At 42.5% G+C, this 20,161-nt stretch overlaps 11 protein-coding genes across 11 annotated transcripts; 4 read left to right on the forward strand and 7 right to left on the reverse strand.

Annotated features, from left to right (window-relative positions):
* Window positions 1-238: 238 nt before the first annotated feature.
* Window positions 239-1,561, forward strand: FA14DRAFT_27583 (uncharacterized protein). The gene has a single exon (XM_025502113.1). It carries the CDS (start codon window positions 523-525, stop codon window positions 1,498-1,500), a length of 978 nt encoding a protein of 325 aa, XP_025358828.1. The 5' UTR covers window positions 239-522; the 3' UTR covers window positions 1,501-1,561.
* A 62-nt stretch (window positions 1,562-1,623) lies between these two features.
* On the reverse strand, window positions 1,624-2,214 carry FA14DRAFT_177791 (uncharacterized protein; the record flags this gene model as incomplete). The annotated part of the gene is made up of 1 exon (XM_025500774.1): window positions 1,624-2,214. One exon carries the CDS (start codon window positions 2,212-2,214, stop codon window positions 1,624-1,626), a length of 591 nt encoding a protein of 196 aa, XP_025358829.1.
* Window positions 2,215-2,568: 354 nt separating this feature from the next.
* Window positions 2,569-3,498, reverse strand: FA14DRAFT_183881 (uncharacterized protein; the record flags this gene model as incomplete). Its single annotated transcript, XM_025501351.1, has 1 exon — window positions 2,569-3,498. The coding sequence occupies exon 1, from the start codon at window positions 3,331-3,333 to the stop codon at window positions 2,569-2,571; it is 765 nt and encodes a 254-aa protein (XP_025358830.1). The 5' UTR covers window positions 3,334-3,498.
* Window positions 3,499-3,561: 63 nt separating this feature from the next.
* FA14DRAFT_177793 (uncharacterized protein) lies at window positions 3,562-4,329 on the reverse strand (the record flags this gene model as incomplete). Its single annotated transcript, XM_025500775.1, has 1 exon — window positions 3,562-4,329. One exon carries the CDS (start codon window positions 4,327-4,329, stop codon window positions 3,562-3,564), a length of 768 nt encoding a protein of 255 aa, XP_025358831.1.
* On the reverse strand, window positions 4,284-5,379 carry FA14DRAFT_183887 (uncharacterized protein). The gene has a single exon (XM_025501352.1). It carries the CDS (start codon window positions 5,239-5,241, stop codon window positions 4,423-4,425), a length of 819 nt encoding a protein of 272 aa, XP_025358832.1. The 5' UTR covers window positions 5,242-5,379; the 3' UTR covers window positions 4,284-4,422.
* Window positions 5,380-5,844: 465 nt separating this feature from the next.
* On the forward strand, window positions 5,845-8,573 carry FA14DRAFT_160036 (uncharacterized protein). The gene has a single exon (XM_025498501.1). It carries the CDS (start codon window positions 5,995-5,997, stop codon window positions 8,479-8,481), a length of 2,487 nt encoding a protein of 828 aa, XP_025358833.1. The 5' UTR covers window positions 5,845-5,994; the 3' UTR covers window positions 8,482-8,573.
* An 86-nt stretch (window positions 8,574-8,659) lies between these two features.
* FA14DRAFT_167165 (DnaJ-domain-containing protein) lies at window positions 8,660-10,063 on the forward strand (the record flags this gene model as incomplete). The annotated part of the gene is made up of 2 exons (XM_025500066.1): window positions 8,660-9,866; window positions 9,942-10,063. The coding sequence occupies exons 1-2, from the start codon at window positions 8,684-8,686 to the stop codon at window positions 10,061-10,063; spliced, it is 1,305 nt and encodes a 434-aa protein (XP_025358834.1). The 5' UTR covers window positions 8,660-8,683.
* Window positions 10,064-10,130: 67 nt separating this feature from the next.
* On the reverse strand, window positions 10,131-11,549 carry FA14DRAFT_188501 (kinase-like protein; the record flags this gene model as incomplete). Its single annotated transcript, XM_025501658.1, has 1 exon — window positions 10,131-11,549. The coding sequence occupies one exon, from the start codon at window positions 11,547-11,549 to the stop codon at window positions 10,131-10,133; it is 1,419 nt and encodes a 472-aa protein (XP_025358835.1).
* Window positions 11,550-11,710: 161 nt separating this feature from the next.
* FA14DRAFT_143625 (alcohol oxidase) lies at window positions 11,711-14,100 on the forward strand. Its single transcript, XM_025497216.1, has one exon. It carries the CDS (start codon window positions 12,145-12,147, stop codon window positions 14,035-14,037), a length of 1,893 nt encoding a protein of 630 aa, XP_025358836.1. The 5' UTR covers window positions 11,711-12,144; the 3' UTR covers window positions 14,038-14,100.
* Window positions 14,101-14,228: 128 nt separating this feature from the next.
* FA14DRAFT_177799 (uncharacterized protein) lies at window positions 14,229-18,156 on the reverse strand (the record flags this gene model as incomplete). Its single annotated transcript, XM_025500776.1, has 4 exons — window positions 14,229-15,055; window positions 15,409-16,137; window positions 16,719-16,898; window positions 17,331-18,156. The coding sequence occupies 4 exons, from the start codon at window positions 18,154-18,156 to the stop codon at window positions 14,229-14,231; spliced, it is 2,562 nt and encodes an 853-aa protein (XP_025358837.1).
* A 646-nt stretch (window positions 18,157-18,802) lies between these two features.
* FA14DRAFT_153860 (uncharacterized protein) lies at window positions 18,803-19,699 on the reverse strand (the record flags this gene model as incomplete). Its single annotated transcript, XM_025497635.1, has 1 exon — window positions 18,803-19,699. One exon carries the CDS (start codon window positions 19,697-19,699, stop codon window positions 18,803-18,805), a length of 897 nt encoding a protein of 298 aa, XP_025358838.1.
* Between the last annotated feature and the right edge of the window lie 462 nt (window positions 19,700-20,161).

Here is a 20,161-nt window from a genome sequence, read left to right on the forward strand (position 1 = left end):
GAATGATGTCGGAAATGAGAGTTTTCTTCAAAAACCTTTAATTCCGATCGAACGGAGATAATGAAACCTTAAGATTGCAGGCACAAATGCAGGGAAGAAGTGTAAAAATGATATCATTTCTGGTGTGGGTCATTGTAAGCAAAAGAAAGGGTTTCTGAACGCGTAGAGGTAAAGAGGGGCGGAATTGCCTTGTATTGCTGAATTTCAAATTCACTTTCTGTCTCTCGGTCTTAATTCGCGCCACTAATTCGTGACAGGCGTAGTGAACATTTTCGGCTTTTCCTTTTCAAGAGCCGTCAAAGCAGATTGGGGGGAAGAGGCCGATAAGGTAAAGTATCTTTCTCACAACAAATCTCCTCACAATCATCATCACAATCTCATCTTCTTCCTCCTCCTTCAATGTTAGATGGTCGCACGTATTTGATATAGCATCTGGGCCGACATTGGCTATCCTCTCAGAAGCATTGCCACAAAGAGCGGCACCACAAAGGAAATACAATCTTACATAAAACCCTTCCCATCATGGTTCGAGGTAGACGACAAAATCCAGATGCGCCGCCATCACGGCAATTAGAGATATCTAGAGCATTTCGAAAGAGAAAAGCAAACGATTTACAGATCTTACAAGATCGCGCTGATAGGTTGGAACGAGAAAATGTTGATCTAAGGCGGGAAAATGAAAGAATGCGCATACTTTTAAAGAGACCATCATCGTCTTACAGCACGCTTGGACATATTGATCATTCAAACAATCAAAGGCATGTCAATGACGAAAATACCTACAACGGCTTCCATCATGGAGCACATGATCGTACAAATTCCATGCCTTCAACCATGTCTAGACGTGGCGAAGAACTTATTCAAAATATTCAAAATCATTGGTCATTCAACACAGGCTTCGATCAACTTTCGCATACGCCAAGCTCGTCCTACAATTATCCCATCCAGACTGCTTCTTCGGACGGAAACATGAATGAAGCTCAAATCAATCATCAAAATGATCAAAGCATTGGTAGTAACTTATCCAATCGACACGATTCATCTATCCTTCAGGTTTCGACAGGATCGAATGGCTTGAACTCTGGCACTTCTGCAGTTTCACAAGCGTCTGAGCAATCGTTGCAATCACCTCAGTCCTCAACTGCACAATCATTCCAAGTAATGGATCTGCGTCCGGAATCGCAAATGCGAATGTTAGAAAGCTTTCAACATGTTAATGATGATGCTGAAGAATCTGAACAACATATCACGGATCAGGACCATCATCAACAAGACCAGCATCGTGGAAGTTCAGCATTCAACCAAAATGCCTATAATGAATCTCAGCAACATGAATTACCAATCCATCCACAAGATCACGAATCAGCACAACGGTTATGGGAACTTGCCGTTCGTGCAAACGGCGGCGATACGGATAGATGTTGTGCCGGCTTATTCAATTGCGATGATCAAGGAAGAATAAAAGTCGAAACTCCTCCACACGTTGCTTATCCAGCATAGATTTGCTGATTTCTTTTCTTTCTCTACTGTATTCTCATCTTTTTGTTTTGCTTCTGCAATGTATTTTATCTATCTATTGAGATATTGCCTGATCTGACAGGATAGCATGAACTTGACAAGTCGTCACTGCTTCTTTCTGCCAGTTTGTATATTCTTCTGTTTTTTGGCTTCTTTAAATCGATTTTGCCTCCTTTTACGGTCTTCAACTAAATCGTCATACATTTTTTGTGCCATTTTCGAGGCATCAGGGTGTTGAATACCAACATGTTCTCGCTTAATTTGCGCTTCCTTTCGTGCAATAAAGTGTATCTTTTTCGTTGGTGGATCTCGTGTAACCATCTTTGCAAGATTTGGGTCAATACGTCTTACAAATTCTTTTACTTTTCGATGTTCTTGAGAGCGTAATCTTGATTTTTCTCTTTGTGTATCAATGTATGCTTCGTACCTACGGATTGCTTGCTCTTTTGCATCTTCCACGGAGAGATTTTGATTGTGTTTTAGTAGAAATTTTATGTTTCTTTCGATCATTACATCTTTTCGAAGGAATCCTTTTGGTCGTTTTTCAGCTTTCTTTTTGACGGTACAAGCGGAATCTTTGGCTGCATTGACGTCTTGCATGAGAGATCGTAAGATTTCCTTTGAGCTAGTCGGACTTGAGCTTCCATCATTTTGTGATCCTGCATTAATGATCACTTGCAGAGGTATTGTGATCATAATAATCAGGGAAAGCCAGCGTTTGTAATGTATCGTCATTTGGTCGGACTTGGTTGTCGGGGTAAATATGATCAATCATAACGGTAATAGCAATATACAAAACAAAGATGCAAATGGAATCAATTTGATTTGAGAGTTTCTACTTGATTTTATGGTTCACGGGGCGCTGCCCAATACACACACAAATGATTGTTGAAACTCTCAAGGGATGGAGAATGCATAGAAGGACTTCGGTTGCAATTCGCTAACCTTATTCTTCTCGCCGAAATGCTATGTCACCGGCCAAAAGGAGTATAACAAAGTGGCTTGCTTGCAAAGCCACCACTGCCAGGAAGTATAAAGCGCTGTATAATTCTATTTTTCCTGATTTCGGGCCAGCTTTGCCTTTCTTTGCTTTCTAGTAATCTTATCCCTTTCTAGCTTTCGCAGGTATTGGCTGTAGACATGACTATAAGCATCCGATTGTTTCAGTTGAGGATCCTTTCTCTTAAGGCGGTCAACTCTTCTACCGATCCATGCTTCTTTTCTGTTATCGCTGTATACACGGAATGATTTTCCCAGACTGCTATCAATACTTTCCAAATATCTTTTTGCCTCTCTTAGTGCGGCTCTTCGATTCATTTGTCTATCCCTTTGTCCTTTTAGAAAGTTTTCATATTCTTTGGTAGCTTTTACATGCACTACGTCTTGATTCATTGTTGGATCTCCTTTTGTAATCGATTTCTTTTTTCTTTCGATAAAGGCATCTTTTTTATAATAGCCCGCATTAGGTTTCTTGTTCAACGCAAGTGTATGAACTGTTCTTTTTACCTCTTCTTCGGTAAAGCTTGGATTGTCCTTCATCACTTTACGAAATTGTCTTTGTTCTCGAGCGGCATTTGAGAAATACCCTGGCGGTGCTTTCCATTTCCCTTTCTTGCCTTCTCCTGCACTTGCGGTAGTCTGTTCTACGTTTTGATCTTGATAGTCTCCAATTAAGTTGTCATGGTCAACTGCTAGGCCAAGTTCTTTACAGATGTTTTCGTACGGATTCATGCCCGATACTAGCATGAGGACTGAAGAGCGCAAGAGAAACGATCTAGTGAGTATGTTCGTTGTTCTTTGGAATAGGACCTGCATGATAAAGTAGAGTCAACTCTAAAAAGAGAAAAGATTGCTTAAGTGGTAAGAAGAACCCTACACCTTTATGAAGTGTGTATGGAACATTGCTCGGCGTTTATAATGTCATTGCGCTGAACAGCTTTATGATATACAAGTTGTATAATTGAAAAGCACCGAACCTCATCGGACTGCCAAACAGAGAATTCTCTACGACAGCACCGGCTAAAGAGTTTACAGGCTGTGCTTTTACTTGTGATGAGATGATACGTCACTTGCGTTTTTCATCTCTTTTGCCTTCTTTAACCAATAACGCTTTCTGTTCGATTCTCTGTCTTTCTTACGTTTATCTAAAAATTGTGCCTGCGCTTGTGTTAGTGCGTCAGAATGGGTCAAGTTGATGTCATACTTTTGCAGTTTTTTAATTCTTCTTGTGATCCAATTGTCTTTTGTATTGGGAAGGCCCATATGCATCGTTTTTGCTAATTCTGGATCAACGCTTTGAACGTATTCTTTGGCTTTCCTATAAGTATCTCTCATGTTGGAGACTTTCACTCTTTGACGTTGCAAATAAGTTTCGTATGACTTTATTGCACCTTTTTGAGCTGTTTCCGGATCCATAGTCGTATTGATTCTCATAAGAGTTCTCTTTCTTCTTTCGATATAATTATCTTTTCGATAATAGTCTTTCGGTATGTTACGTTTTGCTTTTTTGCGTTGCCCTGGACTTCCAAGAATTTGCGTTTGTTGCTCAGTTGAAGAGGCCTTTGGTTCATCGGAGAGCCCAAGTGTGCTTTGAATAAACTTGTAGGGGTCATCGTCCACTCCTAGGATCATATCAAAAGATAACAAAGATATCACTGTAATGATCGCTGGGAAGAGCATGTTATTTGGGGCTAGTGTTTCAGAACCGTTTTGGTTTGCAGCGAAGTTGTTGCAATGTAGGCAGAATAGAATGGTTTTGACAAAATGTGGGAAGAGGTATGCAGATTTAGAAGAATCAGCGCCAGGCGACATGTGAGAAAGGTGCATGAATACGATCTGGAGAAACGATCGGGGCATGAAAATGTTTTGCTTACGCCGTGAAAATGCGAAGCCATTTCTCTCTTCTCAGTCATTAGATGGCTTTGGCTTGATTTGAAGAGCTTCACTTTTCTGCTTCCGTTTTCTCAACGCTTCTTTTTTGCGTTTTTCTGCAAATTGGTTATGAGCTTCTTCTTCTGCATCTGATTTTGTTAGGCTTTTATTGGTTTTTTTGAGCCATCTCGTTTTTCTTGCAATCCAATCGACCTTTTTATTTGAGACACGAACACGCATTGTTTTGGCTAAATCTCCATCGATACTCTTTACGTACTCCTTTGCTTTTTTCATTGCAACCCTTTGTTTTCTCATTACTATTGATTTTTGCTTCATGTAGTCTGTGTATTTTCCCGTTGCATCTTTCTCAGCTGCGTCAGGCTGAACTTCAGGATTCTTTTTTAAAATCTTTTGCTTAATTCTTTCAATAAAGATATCCTTTCTGAAATGATCTTGAGGGTATTTCCATTTATTTTCTTTTTTTGTTTTGAATAATTGTTGTACTTCTTCTTCGCTCAACGTCGGATTTTTCCTCTTGAGTCCTGCTAGCATTCTTGCATCTTTCTTTTCACTCGTGTAGTAGCCTGGAGGGGCTATCCACTTTTTCTTTCCACTTGTGATCTCTGACTCTTTCCATCGAGACTGTGGGACAGCAGGAGAATCGGTAGAATCTGGAGACAAACTAAGATCTTTCTTTAAACCTGCAAATGGATCCTTATCTATTGTCGAGACAGAATCTGGAGACAAACTAAGATCTTTCTTTAAACCTGCGAATGGATCCTTATCCATTGTCGAGACAACAGCACAGAAGCCTACTAAAATAAGAACAACGTGACTCCACATGGTATACATGGTAGGTGTAGCAGATGATGCTAATAAAATTATGGAAAGTTGTCATGTCGTCATTTCTGAATTATAAGTCTACACTCAGCCGCACATTCATAGCCACTTGATTGGAGATCACTTGGCTAAGACCCGAATGCAATACACACAAAAAGTATGTCATAAACAGATTGTGTATTCTTAATTCTTATTAGCATATTGAAAGCAAGATATATAGCAAATAAATGACATTTGAATCTTTATTCAACGTTCAGCGCGGATAGATAGGTTAAGTTAACTAGAACTTGTGCCTGAACAAAGGTACAGAATACAAGCGGCCGAAAAACCGCCAAACACGGAATTCCGCTGAGCAAGGAATTGTGCCTGTAACTGCCCAGCTCAAATCAATTCTTTCGGCCAAGAATTGCTCTGATAAGGCCGTGTGCTGCGTGCGCGCGGTACGGCGCCGTAAACGCGTGAGTATGTGTGCCTGCCTGTCAAGGAATTTGTGTAAAGTTTCCCCAGGCGTCAACCTGCCTGGATTGAAAGTTTCTTTTGGAAAAAGAGATTAGAAAAAAAAAAATAAAAGAAACACACACACACGCAAAGGGAGATGATGCATACAATACAATAAGCGGGGTTGACAATGCTCTCCTCAAACAAATTTGAAACCTTCTCTCCTACCGATATCATACATCATCATCACCTATCATATCACTCAATTCACAGCGAATCATTCTTCTCTTCTTTTCGGTGGGAATTGTAAAGAAGGAGAATTAGGGAATGGCTCAACCTGCTAGAGAAGGAATACCCGTTCCAAAAGGAGATCAAAGTAGAAATGTTGAAAGTGTAAATAACAATAATCGAAGGACAGGCGCCCTAGCCACACCTTCAGGCAGAGGAAGTATAAATCATCAAGCAAGACGACCAAGCGTTCGTGAAACAACACAAGCACCATGGAGAAGTAGTTTGGATTTGGTTTGGTCTTATTCTCGTTCACAAGCATTTTATGGTGATAATATTTCAACTTCTCCTTCTTTTGTCGATCGTCATTGGGCAGGTCCATCAAATGTGAATGGTGGAATTGACTCTTCGATGGATGAAGCGAGTATAGATGAAGAAGAGGAGCTGGACGAATCTGATTATAGTGACGAGGATGAAGAGGGCTATGACGATGAGTACAGACGATCACGATATGACGACGTTGTAGCAGCAAGCCCAGCAGGTCCGATGGAATGGCAAGACGAACAACTTCCGCCAAATGCAGTTGGTCGACAACAAGATCTGAGCATGCTAGGCAGAAGGGTACGGAGAGGCTCCCGAGAAAGCTCACCTGGAAGACGGGGAATAAAAAGGACCTCAGAAAGGAAACCACAAACGAATACTCGAACCACGAACAGAAATATCAAACGAATAACTGACGATAGCAATGAAGAAGATGAACGAAGTCGCAGTAGAAGTAGAAGTCCTAAGCGTGTTGGTGTGAGCAGGCCTGGATCTTCACATTTGCGCTTTTCATCATCCAACAAGCCTGACAGCGACGGGCAAGAACAAGGATCGCTTCCTATCCTCCGCTCTATTCGCTCGAACATGAACAAAAGGAATCTCGATTCAACTGCAAATGAGCGATCCTCTCTGCTACGAAAAGATTCGAAACGTTATCTCTCAGTTGATGATGATGATGAGCTGGAAGAAGCGCAAGGCTTGCAAAGACCACCTTTTCTCAAAACACCTTCCTGGTTCCGCAATTCTGGTGTGAGCGCTACATCGGGCAAGTATCGCATGCAAGGCTATGGATCGAGCACATTCTGGCAAAGTTGGTTCAATACAGTAAATGCGCTGATTGGGATTGGTATTTTGGCACTTCCACTAGCAATAAGCTATGCTGGCTTGATCCCTGGGATTATCCTTTTTATCTTGAGTGGATTGGTCACAAATTATACCGGAAAGGTATTGGCTCACATCATGTCTGCCGAACCATCACTACGAACATATGCTGATATCGGAAACTTTGCTTTTGGATCGCGAGCTCGAATTCTTGTAAGCTTTTTCTTCTGCTTGGAGCTTTGGGCAGTTTCAACAGCTTTGGTCATCTTGTTTGGCGACAGCTTGCATGCTTTGGTACTCTCAACTAGCAAAGAAGGAAATCCATCAAATTTTATCTCCGAGTTAGCAACATGGTCACCAGCGGCATACAAAGCAATCGGAGTTCTGATCGTTTTGCCAACGATGTTTTTGCCCTTGCGATTCCTGAGCCCGATCTCAGTTGTGGGGATCGTTAGCGTTGTGACGCTCTTTGTTGTCGTCCTCTCAGATGGTCTGATCAAGAAGACATCCCCAGGATCATTATTGCAGCCAATGCCAATTGATCTCGGACCTCAATGGATGCGTTTCCCACTCAGTTTTGGCCTTATTATGAGCGGCTTTAGTAGTCATCCAATCATTCCGAGCTTGTTCAAGGACATGCGAAATCCCAGACAATTTTGCCAAATGTTGGATTGGGCATACATTGCTGCAACTTTGATCTATCTTGGAATGGGATTGATTGGATATTTGATGTTCGGCAGAATGGTATCCGATGAAATCACAAGGGATTTGTCTCAAACTGATGGTTATCCACGCATTTTGAACAAGGTTGCAATCTGGCTTATCATCATCAACCCGTTATCCAAATTTGCCTTGGCAGCAAGACCGCTGGTGACCACAGTTGAATTAGTCTTGGGTGTTGAGCAGTCTCAAGTACCCAATCCTGCATCAAGCTCTCCAAAGATTACTCCGTCCGCTACAGTTGATGTCACTTCACCGGGAGATGCAACACCGACGACAAGAGTGGAAACCACGCCTACAAAACACAACGGCGCTGTCGAATCCGAGAATTTGGATGAGCAGCAGGACAATGCGCAGAATGCGGCTGGTGCACATGAAGAAAGTCCATTGATGGGCTCTACGATCACCTTGCGAGCAGCACAAAGAACGGCGAATTGGTCAAAATCGACGCGATTAGGAACACGAATTGGAGTTCAAGTTCTCATCACAGTGGCAATTGGGACAACAGCGATTGTTCTTCCCGGGTTTGAGAAAGTGATGGCATTCTTGGGTGCATTTTTGGCATGTGTGACGTGCATTTTTGGACCTCTTTTGGCTAAATTACGTTTATTCCGTCATGAAATGTCAAAGAAACAAATCATGCTCGATTTTACCATTTTGATCATCACCTTTTTCGTTGCAAGTTTTGGTACGGCATGGTCTTTTATCCCTATCAAACATTGATACGTACTATCTAGATATTCTTTACCTTGTTATGATGTATTCAATTGTACAATAATTCACGAAAACATGAAATTATAATGACTATCACGCTTATCATCAATTCAATCTTCGGCTTTCGGACTATAGAAAGTCTCGTAAGTTTTTGTATGCAGCGGCGCGTTAACATTACTCCACCTAAGCAGAAGACCATCATCCCGCAAAGATGGTGGTGGATACAACACTTTACGATCTGTTGGGTGTTGAACCAGAAGCAAGTCAATCACAAATCAAAAAAGCATATCACAAGAAATCACTCGAATGTCATCCTGATAAGAACCCACACAGACAAGAAGAAGCAAGTAAAGAATTTCAAACACTCAATCATGCATTTGAAATCTTGAATGATGATCAACAACGTGCAACGTACGATCAAGTTGGAGAAGAAGGAATGAGACCGGGTGGCGGTGGGGGAGGAATGGATGCAGATATGGATGATATATTTGCTTCTATGTTTGGTGGAATGGGCGGAATGGGCGGAATGGATGGTATGGGAATGGGCGGCGGAGGAGGTGGTGGTGGAAGAAGGCGAGCAAGAAGAGAACGAAAGCAAGCGCCAGCAACTACTTTGAACTATACAGTAACCCTAGAAGATCTCTATATGGGCAGAGAGACTCACTTTCAAGTGTCACACGACATCTTTTGTCCAACCTGTCAAGGAAGTGGAGCCAAACCCGGACTAAAAGCACAAGAGTGCGTTGAATGTAGTGGAAGTGGAAGTAAGACAAAATTACAAAGTATGGGGAATGGATACGTTCGTCAAATGTATGTCGATTGTACTTCCTGTAAAGGAGTAGGAATGAGGGTTCGTGAACGTGATAGATGTAAACGATGCAAAGGTTCTCAAACTGTCAAAGCAAAAGCAAAATTGGACGTAAAGATCTTTCCGGGTATGCGTGATGGTCAGAAACTCGTCTTTCGTGAACAGGCAGATTGCGTACCTGGGTGCAAAAAGCCTGGTCATATGATTCTCACTCTCAAGTTACGCAAACATGACTCCATTCAGGTCAACAACAACGACTTATTGACAGAGGCTATTATTACTCTAAGTGAATCATTGCTTGGATTGAATCGCACTGTCTTTACGCATTTGGATGGGCGTTCAATCAGGATCGAGACAAAGAAGGGAGAAGTGATCAGACCGGGTGATGTTTGTGTATTGCGAGGTGAAGGTATTCCAGGATATCTATCAGCACGAACGGGTGATCTGTACATCAAATGGAATATCGAATTTCCTCCAGACGATTGGCTCTCGGGAATCGATGCTCTCAAATTGTCCGGCTTACTTCCGCCAAAGAGATCGGATCCCGCCAAGAATCACACTCTTGTTGACGGAAAAGTCAGTCAAAGCGAGCAAGAGAGCAAAGAGGAAGATGGTGAGGATGGTACGGCCAAATCTAGCCAAGGCTTAGGTTTCGTGCAAGAAGTGACATCAACAAAAGGTCGTTTAGATGAATTTGGATCACATTCACTTCCTCCCTTGGAAGATCCGGAACCAGATTCTGATGATGAGGAAGGAGGCGGAAATGGTTGTATAATCGTATAAGGATTGCAAGAAAAATGTACTATACCCCATAGAATTCACACCTCTTTTTATTAGTATATATGCTACATTACTTGGAAAGTTGTTCTACTGCTTTTGCCGCATCTATTCTGCTTCTTGCTGAAAGTCGTATGCTCTCTTGTAATACGCCCAGCACCCTACTGAGCGGCTTTGCGATCTCTTCTGATACAAAGTCTGTGAGATACCCTTTCAGCCCTCCTTCTCTTGGCAGCCGTCTTTTGAAAGGCAGTCTTGACAGCGATGGTTGAAAGTGAACCGCTTCAGGCCATTCTGCTTCACCTTGTGCATCGCCATTTGGCAAGCCCAAAATGTCAAAGATTGAATTTGCCAAACCCAAATCTCCTCTGCTTCCTTCAAATAGTGTCTGTCTGGTGAAGCTCGATTGATTTTGCTGTTTTTGCACTTTAGGCTGCGGATCGTCTATTACACTGAAGAAGTCTTCTGAATGTCCTTGTATTTTGTCGAATCGTTCATGCAAGTCTGTCCATCCCTTTCCATCATCTTTTGACCACAATGCACGCTCCCAGTCCAGTCGCTCGTCAGGTCTACTGATGTTGTCTTCCTCTTCTGACAGGGCTTCTTCTTTCTCCTCATTCAAATCCTTGAGCGGAAGGAAGAATTCTGCCAATGTAACACCTGCTTGCCATATATCGACTTTGTAGGGATCATAGCCATTCAATGGTGAAAGCAGGCATTCGGGTGCCCGATATGCACTTGTTCCAACTTCACTTGCCAATCCACCTTTTCCGTCATCGCCAGGCGTGTATCGATTCTGAGATAAGAAACAAGTACCGAAATCGATCAATTGGATGTCGTTCGTTCCGACTGTTTTGAGTAAGATGTTTGTCGGTTTCACATCCCTATGTGCTATTCCGTTGGCGTGCAGGAAGCAAAGTGCAGAAAAGAGTTGCGATGTAACCTTTTGAATGAATGCTACCGGATCAATGATGCTTTTCGCTATTTGTAGAGCGGGTCTCTGCTCTTCATCTGCCTCTGAACTTGATCCGTTTGCAGTTTGACTGATTTGGAAATGCGGCTCGTCTAGCAAGTCTTGCAGTGTGCACGGATACCAAGGCATCACAAGATCATACAGAGTGGTAAAATCATCACTCTCATCTTTGAATGCTGCTACGAGATTCATGATACAATCTGCACCCTCTGTCCTACTTGCACTGCCTATGATTGAATACGCCAAAACTTCTCTTGCAACAGCATGAGGAGCATATTGATCATCTTCATCTACTCTCTTGATGCACAGCTGTTGTTCATCTTGTTGTGTGTTGCGGCGTATTAGCCCAGATGGGATCTTGTATACACGGGAGCACAATCCTCTGGCTTGTGAGATGTGTATGTCATGTCGAGCATTTAATAGTTGTTCAATGATTGAAGTATGTGTAGAAGAATGCTGATAGATGGACTTGACTCTTTTCGCATCGTTGCCGAGTTCTTGGCTTGCATCAATGTTCATCGTTGTCTAACACAAATGACGGTAATGAATGTTGTTATAAAAAGAGAACAACACTTTTAATTCTCCACTACAACACGCTAAGAAGAAGCCGCCTTTGTCTACGCGTAACAACAAATCAACTTTTATGCTTTCTTGTGTGCATTTGATTTCTCACGCTCATCCTTCATTCGTACGAACTTCATGCAAGTCATGGGCTGAAGGCTGGGAAAAGTAAGCAAATGCACGCCCACATTCAACGTATATAACTTCTTTGATGATATACAACAACCATCACAGATCCATCGGGAACGCTACTGCGGTCGTTTTTTTGCCCCTTTGCATGTCTAGAGTGGTTCTATTTTCGGGATTGCTGCATTTTGGCGTCGGTCCGAGTACATGTCGCTCAAGATGATCATTACGCCAAAGCAGGAACCCCTCCGTTTCCGTACGAATGATGATATTCGGCTGTTTGTTTCCCAGCCTTCCATGTAGTACTTTCTCATTGAGATTTTGAGGGCCGCGCAACCATTGATCGAAAAGTATAAAATGGCCCAATCTTTACGAACGTTTCCTTCTACTTCTCCTCATCCCTTCCCTTTCCATTTGAATCTCAATAATGAAAAGTCTGTTTCTCTTCAACGTAATCATTCATACCTTCTACTTGACATCTGTTCTTGCGCTTCCTTTGAATCAAGCTCGTCGATCGACTTCACCTGACTTTAACGCATGCATTATAAATGACGCCAAAACGTTCGCTGAAACAAATTTCACTCATTTGGTAATCGGAGGTGGTACGGCAGGATTGGCCGTTGCAACCCGCTTGTCAGAGATTCAAACAAACCTCGTAGGCGTGATTGAAGCAGGATCAAAAGGCTTTGACGACCCAATCAATCTAATCCCAGGTCGATTTGGCGCAAATCTGAAAACACAGTACGATTGGAATTACACAACTTCATCAAGTGGACAAGATCGATCGATCGCTTGGCCCAGAGGGCATGTCTTGGGCGGCAGCTCGGTATTGAACTTTCTTGTTTGGGATCGTGCCTCAAAAGCCGAATACGATGCATGGGAAGAGATGGGAAACGAAGGATGGAATTGGCAAATGATGGACAAGTATATGCGCAAAGCTGAAATGTTCACTTCTACACAAAATACGATTCAAGGAGATAATACCCAGCTTGGTGACAAAGGACCGGTAAAAATCAGCTTGCCACAATACATCTCCAATCAAGTCAAATATTGGATTCCGGCATTACAGTCAATTGGTTTGAAAGAGAATAGCGCGCCATTGTCTGGTGACAATCTGGGCGTATCCATTCAACCGAGTGATATTGATCCAACTTTGCAAATTCGACAAAGTTCACCGGTAGCGTATCTACAATCAAATAAACATCGATCAAATTTGAAAATTTTGGTCTCGACAGTGGCTGACAAGATCGTGTTGGAAAAGTCTACAAGTGACCCTACATTATTAACTGCTCACGGTGCGACTTTTTCAAGTGGTGGTCACACATACACTGTAAGGGCTTCGGAGGAAGTCATTGTCTCTGGAGGCTCGGTCAACACTCCCAAATTGCTAGAGCTCAGTGGGATCGGTAATATCAAAGTATTACAAGCAGCCGGTGTGAAGCAATTGATCGATTTGCCAGGTGTTGGAGAAAATCTTCAAGATCACACCTATACATCCGTTGCATATGAGTTGAAGGAGGGACAGGTCACTCTGGATACATTGCGCTTCAATACGACTTTTTCTACTGAACAAGAAAAGCTACGGGCGGCAGGCAAACCGTCCATACTGGGTACTGCTGTACCTGCAATCGGATATCTCACACTTCCTCAATTGATTCCTGACACGGGCAAACTTGCGAGCATCATTCAATCAGCACGAACATTTGTCGCAGCCACGACGTATCCCTTCAAGAAAACGTTGGTGAAACAATTGGAGTACTTGACACAGCATCTTGACGTGAGCGCACAAATGGAAGTGGTGGGGATCAATGGCTTCTACTCGACAACAGGTACACCCGGTCAACGAAAAGCCTACATGACACTCTTAGCTGCTCAACAGCATCTTTTGAGCCGTGGATCGATTCATATCACAAGTTCCGATCCTTCGTTATCACCAAGCATTCGACCAAACTACTTTCATGCGCCTTTCGATCTTGATGTCTCAACTTTCGGGACGCAGTATCTACGCAAGATCGGCAACAGTCCTGCTTACAGTGATGCATTTGTCAAGTCCGAAGCAATTCCAGGATTGCAAGCTGACATACACGAATACACACGTACAACATTCGCATCTGAATATCATCCCATCGGAACGACTTCAATGCTACCTCGAAAAGATGGAGGAGTGGTTGATACAAAATTAAAAGTGTATGGAACGTCAAACTTACGTGTTGTTGACGCTTCCATCATTCCATTGCATCTAAGCGCACATATTCAAGCGACAGTTTATGGAATCGCAGAGTACGCAGCTGATATCATCAAAGAAGAGGCCTGTCCGTAATCGGAAAAGCAGACAACATGTATACTAAAAATTGAACTCGGACAATTACGTAATGAAATGGACAATTGATTGATTGAAGTATGAGAAGGGAGGGAGATGTGAGAGATGCAGCTTGATCTCGACGAATCATTGAAGTGATAGAGGTGGAAAGATCAAATTACTCTCCATTGGAGGTATGTAGGATGGTGCATTCAAGCATTCTTGCTCTTCTTTGCTGGTCCATTTTGACTAGTACGACTGGATCGATGCTCATCTGCGCTAGGAAACAAATTCAATGTGGTCTTTCGTGGGCGTGAAGATCCACTTGAGGCTTGTTGCTCAGGTGTGACTGGTTGTCTTGATGCTGTAGCATGAAGACCACCTTGTGAATGCTCTCCGTGAGGCAGGCCTAGCTTTAACCAACTTTTCTCTTGTTTGCGAGAGTCTGAAGCATATACCATGGTAACCATATTACCATGTAAAGTACCAGGGTCTATACGGACGATTGGATTCTTATGCAAAGCGTCTTTATTTGCCGGGGATTTGATGAATGACACCGCTTTGGGTTTTCTAGCTTCGGCATGCATACTTCTAAGTTGAGTTAAAATAGCCTTTGCATCATGATCGTTATTTTTGACTGTACCTATACGATAAAGACTTGCTGGTTGTTGAATATCTTTTGGATTTTCAGATCTTTGATAGGGCCTATAAAAATGCGGCTTGACATGATTGCCTACATTACCAGAAGCTTGAAACATGGTGACTACATTGGTTGACTTTCTGCCCGCTTCAACGCTGACTTTTGGATATAAATACTTGGATGTGCGATCAGCAAGAACGCCGTTGTAGGCAGAAGAATGAAATGTTTGACCTTCCTGGTGCATGATACGATCAAACGATTGTTTTGATCTAGGGCTACGTAAGCCTGTAGTAGGTGTCATTCGACTAGTATCGACCGACAAAGTTGGTCGACCTGTAGTGCCTGTTTGATGAGACTGATTTTCATTCGGATGATTCGACGTCAAACAACGAATGGCATCTGCAAAGAGGAGGGCACCATAGACTGAGACGATGTAGAGCTTGGAATAGATTTTCATGGTTGATCTTCACCAGAAGTGTAGATTTCGATGATATTAGGGAGCAAAGTCAAATCATGCCAACTTTTGATACACATACTTCAAGCTGCCGGGGTCATATTTCGAAGGGGCGCTGTGTTGACTACGATCAAACACAAAGACATGCAATAATTTGGCGTTTCTTCGGGGATATCATACATGAAGTGAGTTTGAGTGATGGATTGCAGCAAAGTATAGAATGTACTGTATTAACTTTATTCTGTACGCCTCCTTTTGCCCTTACTATCCGCACTTTCACTCTGATATTGGGACTTACCAACCCGGTTAAGCATATCAATAGTTCCATCAGGCTGTACTTGATGACTGCTTGCAGCATGTTCACCAGGTTCTGCAGATTTCCGCTTACTACCTTTTGGCGATGGTGCACCCAAGACCAACGAAATCAAATTACCATCAAACTTACCCCCATCTACGGCAATAGAAGGAAGCTTTTGATGCGCATGAGGATTTGCAGGCATGTCGTGTATCATTGCGGCTTTGGGAGAAAAGACGTCCTTTTTCATCTCTCCGATCTGTTCATTGACTCTTTTTACGTGTATATTGTTTCTTATACGGTCTTTGATGTGGCCAATTTGATAAAAGCTTGCTCTTTGTGCTAGATCGGCTGGATGATCTTGTTGCCTGAAGTGCATATGCATATTTGGCTTGATTCCCTTTTCTTGAATTGGGCTATGAAACAAATTTAAAACGTATGCTCTTTCTTTTCCAGCAATCTTTGTCACTTTGGGATAGAGAAATGCGGACTTCTTATCTTTCAGCACTCCAGTCAATGATATACCTTTAACTGATGCAGTATTATCATTCCGTATCTTTTTGAAATTCTCCCGTAATCTTGGACTTGAGGGTCCCGTTGAGGCTACCATTCGATGAGTTTTGAACACTGAAGGCTCTTGAGATGATGTAGAAGGAGCATGCGGTGATGCATGTCCTGTACCTTTGGCCTTTTCGAGTTCCTCATCGGTAATCTTAAGCGAAAGACCAAAGGCTACAGAGCAAATAAGTGTGATATAAAGGGCTACTGCTAGAATAGAGTACCTGGTAACAAAACGCATTGTAGCTTTAGATGGTCGTTTCGAATAGTTATCAAAATTAGTGGCAACATTGTTAGATTTTATAGCTTTCTTCTTCAAATTCGGGGCTCTATCTAAGCCCGTTCTGTTTTTCAAGGACGCTGTATGCGCTGCTATGTCTACAACAATGACATTCTTACTGCTTTGATTATATGCATACTATACACAACATTTGAAAACGTAGCAATGACGTAATTTCAACCTTCATAAATCTTTACTATTCGATGATCAAGGGGACGATCTGCAATGTCAAGAATAAGTTTGAGATAGGATTTAGCAAAATGGTAGAATACTATTGTAAACGAGCTTTGCCTGCTTTCTCTTCTATATATACATGCGGAAAAGTAGAAAATGCTTCTTGCGCTCTAGTACAGACCCCCGCAAGAAATTGCCTGGCACAGGCAGTTTGTGGCAGTCGGATAAGCATGTATAGAGGAAGGATCAGACGAAACCGCAGTGGTTGTGAGACCTTTGATACTATTGTGATTCCTCTTACTCCTTTCTATAGCCGCATCCGCAACTCTTGGGCTTCCTATCGATGTGACTGGCTTCATTCTTCCGGTACTAAATCTCAAATGCTGACTACCGTGAGATGATGATGAAGCTCCTCCTGGTGCGCTCTCCTGGCTTTGATTAAGTAGAGGAGCATTGATACTGATTGGATTATCCGGATTGACTGAAAGGCCTGTGATCACAAGGTTAGAAGCAATCATAACAAAATGTATTTTCATATTCAGCATCTGTACAGTCGGCAGTGGTGATGAAAGTTTCTATAGAGAGAGAGGCATTTCTTCAAAATAAAAAGACAAACACTCAAACTACATGATTTGCATAAAGCAAACACAGCAAAGGGACTTAATATACGATGGCGGCGGGCGCAAAGAAATCTATTGCCCAAAGGTATACAATTTACGTTCGATAGAGCTTTTAATATTGATAATAAAACAAAAAGCTTATAAGGGAGGGAAGAATTGATAGCAAAGAAGACGATAAAGGGATAAACAATAAATCAAGAGTAAACGAAAAGCTGGAATCTGAATAATGTACACTACTATGCATGAGCTTCGAAGAGTCTCGCTTTATTGTGTACGTTGCCTTTTGCTATTACTTGATCCACCAGGAGAGGTAGAACGAAATCTGGCTGCATCATGAGATGGACTATGTGCCCTACCAGCACCACCACTTCCTTGCGGTTGACCTTGATATTCATGAGTAGGGTTGCCGTGTTTTGGAGGTGAAGCAGGCCCGTACACTTGCGTCAATATTTGTCCCGATAATCTGCCTGGGTCAATATCAATTTTCGGACCTTTTCGTCTTGCTCGAGGATCACCCGGTACAGTGCTTACCAAAGCAGCTTTTGGATGATACTGGTTGCTTGCCATATGTTGTTGGATCGTTCTTGAATGGTGAATATCTTCCGAATCGGGATCATCAATCTTACGATACCCAACTTTATAGATCATTGCCCGTTGATGGACATCGCCAACTAAATCCAAATTTTGATGTTGCATATACTCATACGGCTTTGCTCCTTCAGGATAAACATGTGGATGACGAAAAAGGCTAAGGACTGTGCTATCCTTTCTTCCTGGTCTAACAGAAACCTTGGGATACAAATGTTGTGTATCACCAATCGATGAAACAGCGATATGCGAAATTCCCTTGAAGACTTTGTTCGGTCCAGCAAGTATTTGTGCCTTCGCAGCTTGCAATCTTGGACTTCCAGGTGATGTAACGGGTTTCATTCTCGCTGTACTGATTTTCATTGGTGGATGACTACCTCGCGACGTTCCCTCTGATGTGCCTACGTCTGGTTGATCCAAAAGATGACCATAAAGACTAATGTGTGGTGGATCATCAGCTGTCAAACTTCTGCAAATCAATGTCAGATTGAGAATTGTTGTAAGAATGCTTTTTATCAACTTGACGTGCATTTTGTTGAATTTGCTTGACGTTCTGCCAATGTGATGAAAGAAGAGAAACAAAACCCATCTTGCCTTTTTTGAACTAGTATAACAACATCAAGCCTGCTTCAGTCTTTCGATCACCCCGAACAGGGGCGGAAACAAACAATGATTGTGTATGTTTGCGATTTGTTCAAAATTTGCGATATACGAATATACTTTCACTGCGAAAAATTGCAATTAATTTAAGTTGTTGTTGATGATACACATTGTGGCTGTACTGATCAATTTCAGGGAATGGTCAATAGTCTTTCAAGTACAGTGTCTCAGATTGATTGAAATTGAAGCAGACATTAGAACGATGGATGTATGCACCTGCAAAAAAGCGCCGCGGCCATCGCACCTTTGATTGGCAGCCAGATGCGCTTATGTAATATCCGCAGCGTAGTTAAAAGGAGGCTTTTGTACAGCGAGGCTCATCAGTTACAAAGAGGACTAGCTAATAATATACATTACATTCATGGCACACAATCGTCATAAGAGGCGAAGAGGGCTCCAGATCTTGCATACTGAACAAAAGCTGGGATCATCATCAGCACATTCTGATACACAACAAAGGTACATGCAGTAAATTTGCAGATCTCGTACAAGCTGCGAAAGGAAACAGTAATCTTGTTCAATCTACTCGTCTTCTTTTGCTATTTTCACCACGGTCGGGAGAGTGAGCTCTGAACAAGCCTTGGCCAGACGCATATGTTTGTGTAAAGTCGTGTGCGAGAGGGTCGCCGTGGCCTCCTTGTTGATGTCCGGTATTTGCAGAAGATTGACCTTGAGTACCATGTTTTGGGGGCGATTCGGGACCAAAAACAAAGGTTAACAAATGACCATGATACTTTCCAGCATCTACATCTACTCTTGGACGTTTATGTTTTACTCTCTGATCAGCACCTACTCTGTATGATATTGCGGCTCTCGGATGAGTTTGATCGGATGACATGCTGTCTAGCCTTGAACGAGTACGGTGATCATCTTCCGACCCAGGTTCATGTTTTCTGAATCCAAGAGGATATGTTTTCGCGCGATCAGCCTTATCAACAGTCGTATCTGGCTGTTGACGCTGCATGTATTGATAGGGGCCATCACCTGGGGGGTGTCTAGGATGATGGAAAAGGCTTATAACAGCGCTTTCCTTGTTTCCTCTAGTCACAGTCATCTTTGGGAAATCAAATTCCGAGTTGGGATTTGCAAGAATGCCGGTATGAGACACTCCCTTTAATTTTGCACCACCAGGGCTTGTCCGGATGTTGTGATATGCTCTACCAAACCTTGGGCTACCTGGTCCTGTGACTGGCTTCATTCTTCCAGTACTCACATCTACAGGATGAACAGGATGACCAGCTTGTTGAGAATTTGGTTCTGACGCACTTAGAGCAGTCGGTGCTTGTCCTCCGGTAGCCTGTCGAGAGGAAGATTGATGAGTTGGGCTGTCCTGTTGATGTGCAGGCCGCATACATTGTACGACAGACAACAGCAGGAAGAGATGCAAGAGATGGTGAAACAAGGACAATTGCATTTCGACTGCTTCGTTCTGCGATATTGTACTTTCAATGATGGTTGGAAGCAAAGAGATGCGCAATATCATTCATGGTGATAATTCGACTTGTCGGGGCAAAAAGTCGCACAAATTACAGAACACAAGAGGCTGAGGCAAGTATAGGAAAATTGCGTAAAAAGCGTACACAATGTGTTGCATTATCAAAATTTTCACCATTATGAACTAGATGAACCTTCTGCATTTGCAAAGGTTGATGAATTCTTAAGGCATTTACGCAAAGCTTGCAGAGTGGCGCTAGATGGCTGAAGGAGAAGGTAGAATAACTATTCTTAGCTTTTGCATGTGTAATATTATATCTTTATTCAACCCCACCACGAAAAAAGTGTCAAAAACGCGGCAAAAAGCAAACCGTTCGTTCAAAAAACAGCCACAAAATTGCTGCATCTGTCATGAAGATTATCTACCACCAATATACAAAAG

The sequence above is a fragment of the Meira miltonrushii genome (assembly GCF_003144205.1).
Source record: "Meira miltonrushii strain MCA 3882 unplaced genomic scaffold FA14scaffold_1, whole genome shotgun sequence".
NCBI lineage: Eukaryota > Fungi > Basidiomycota > Exobasidiomycetes > Exobasidiales > Brachybasidiaceae > Meira > Meira miltonrushii.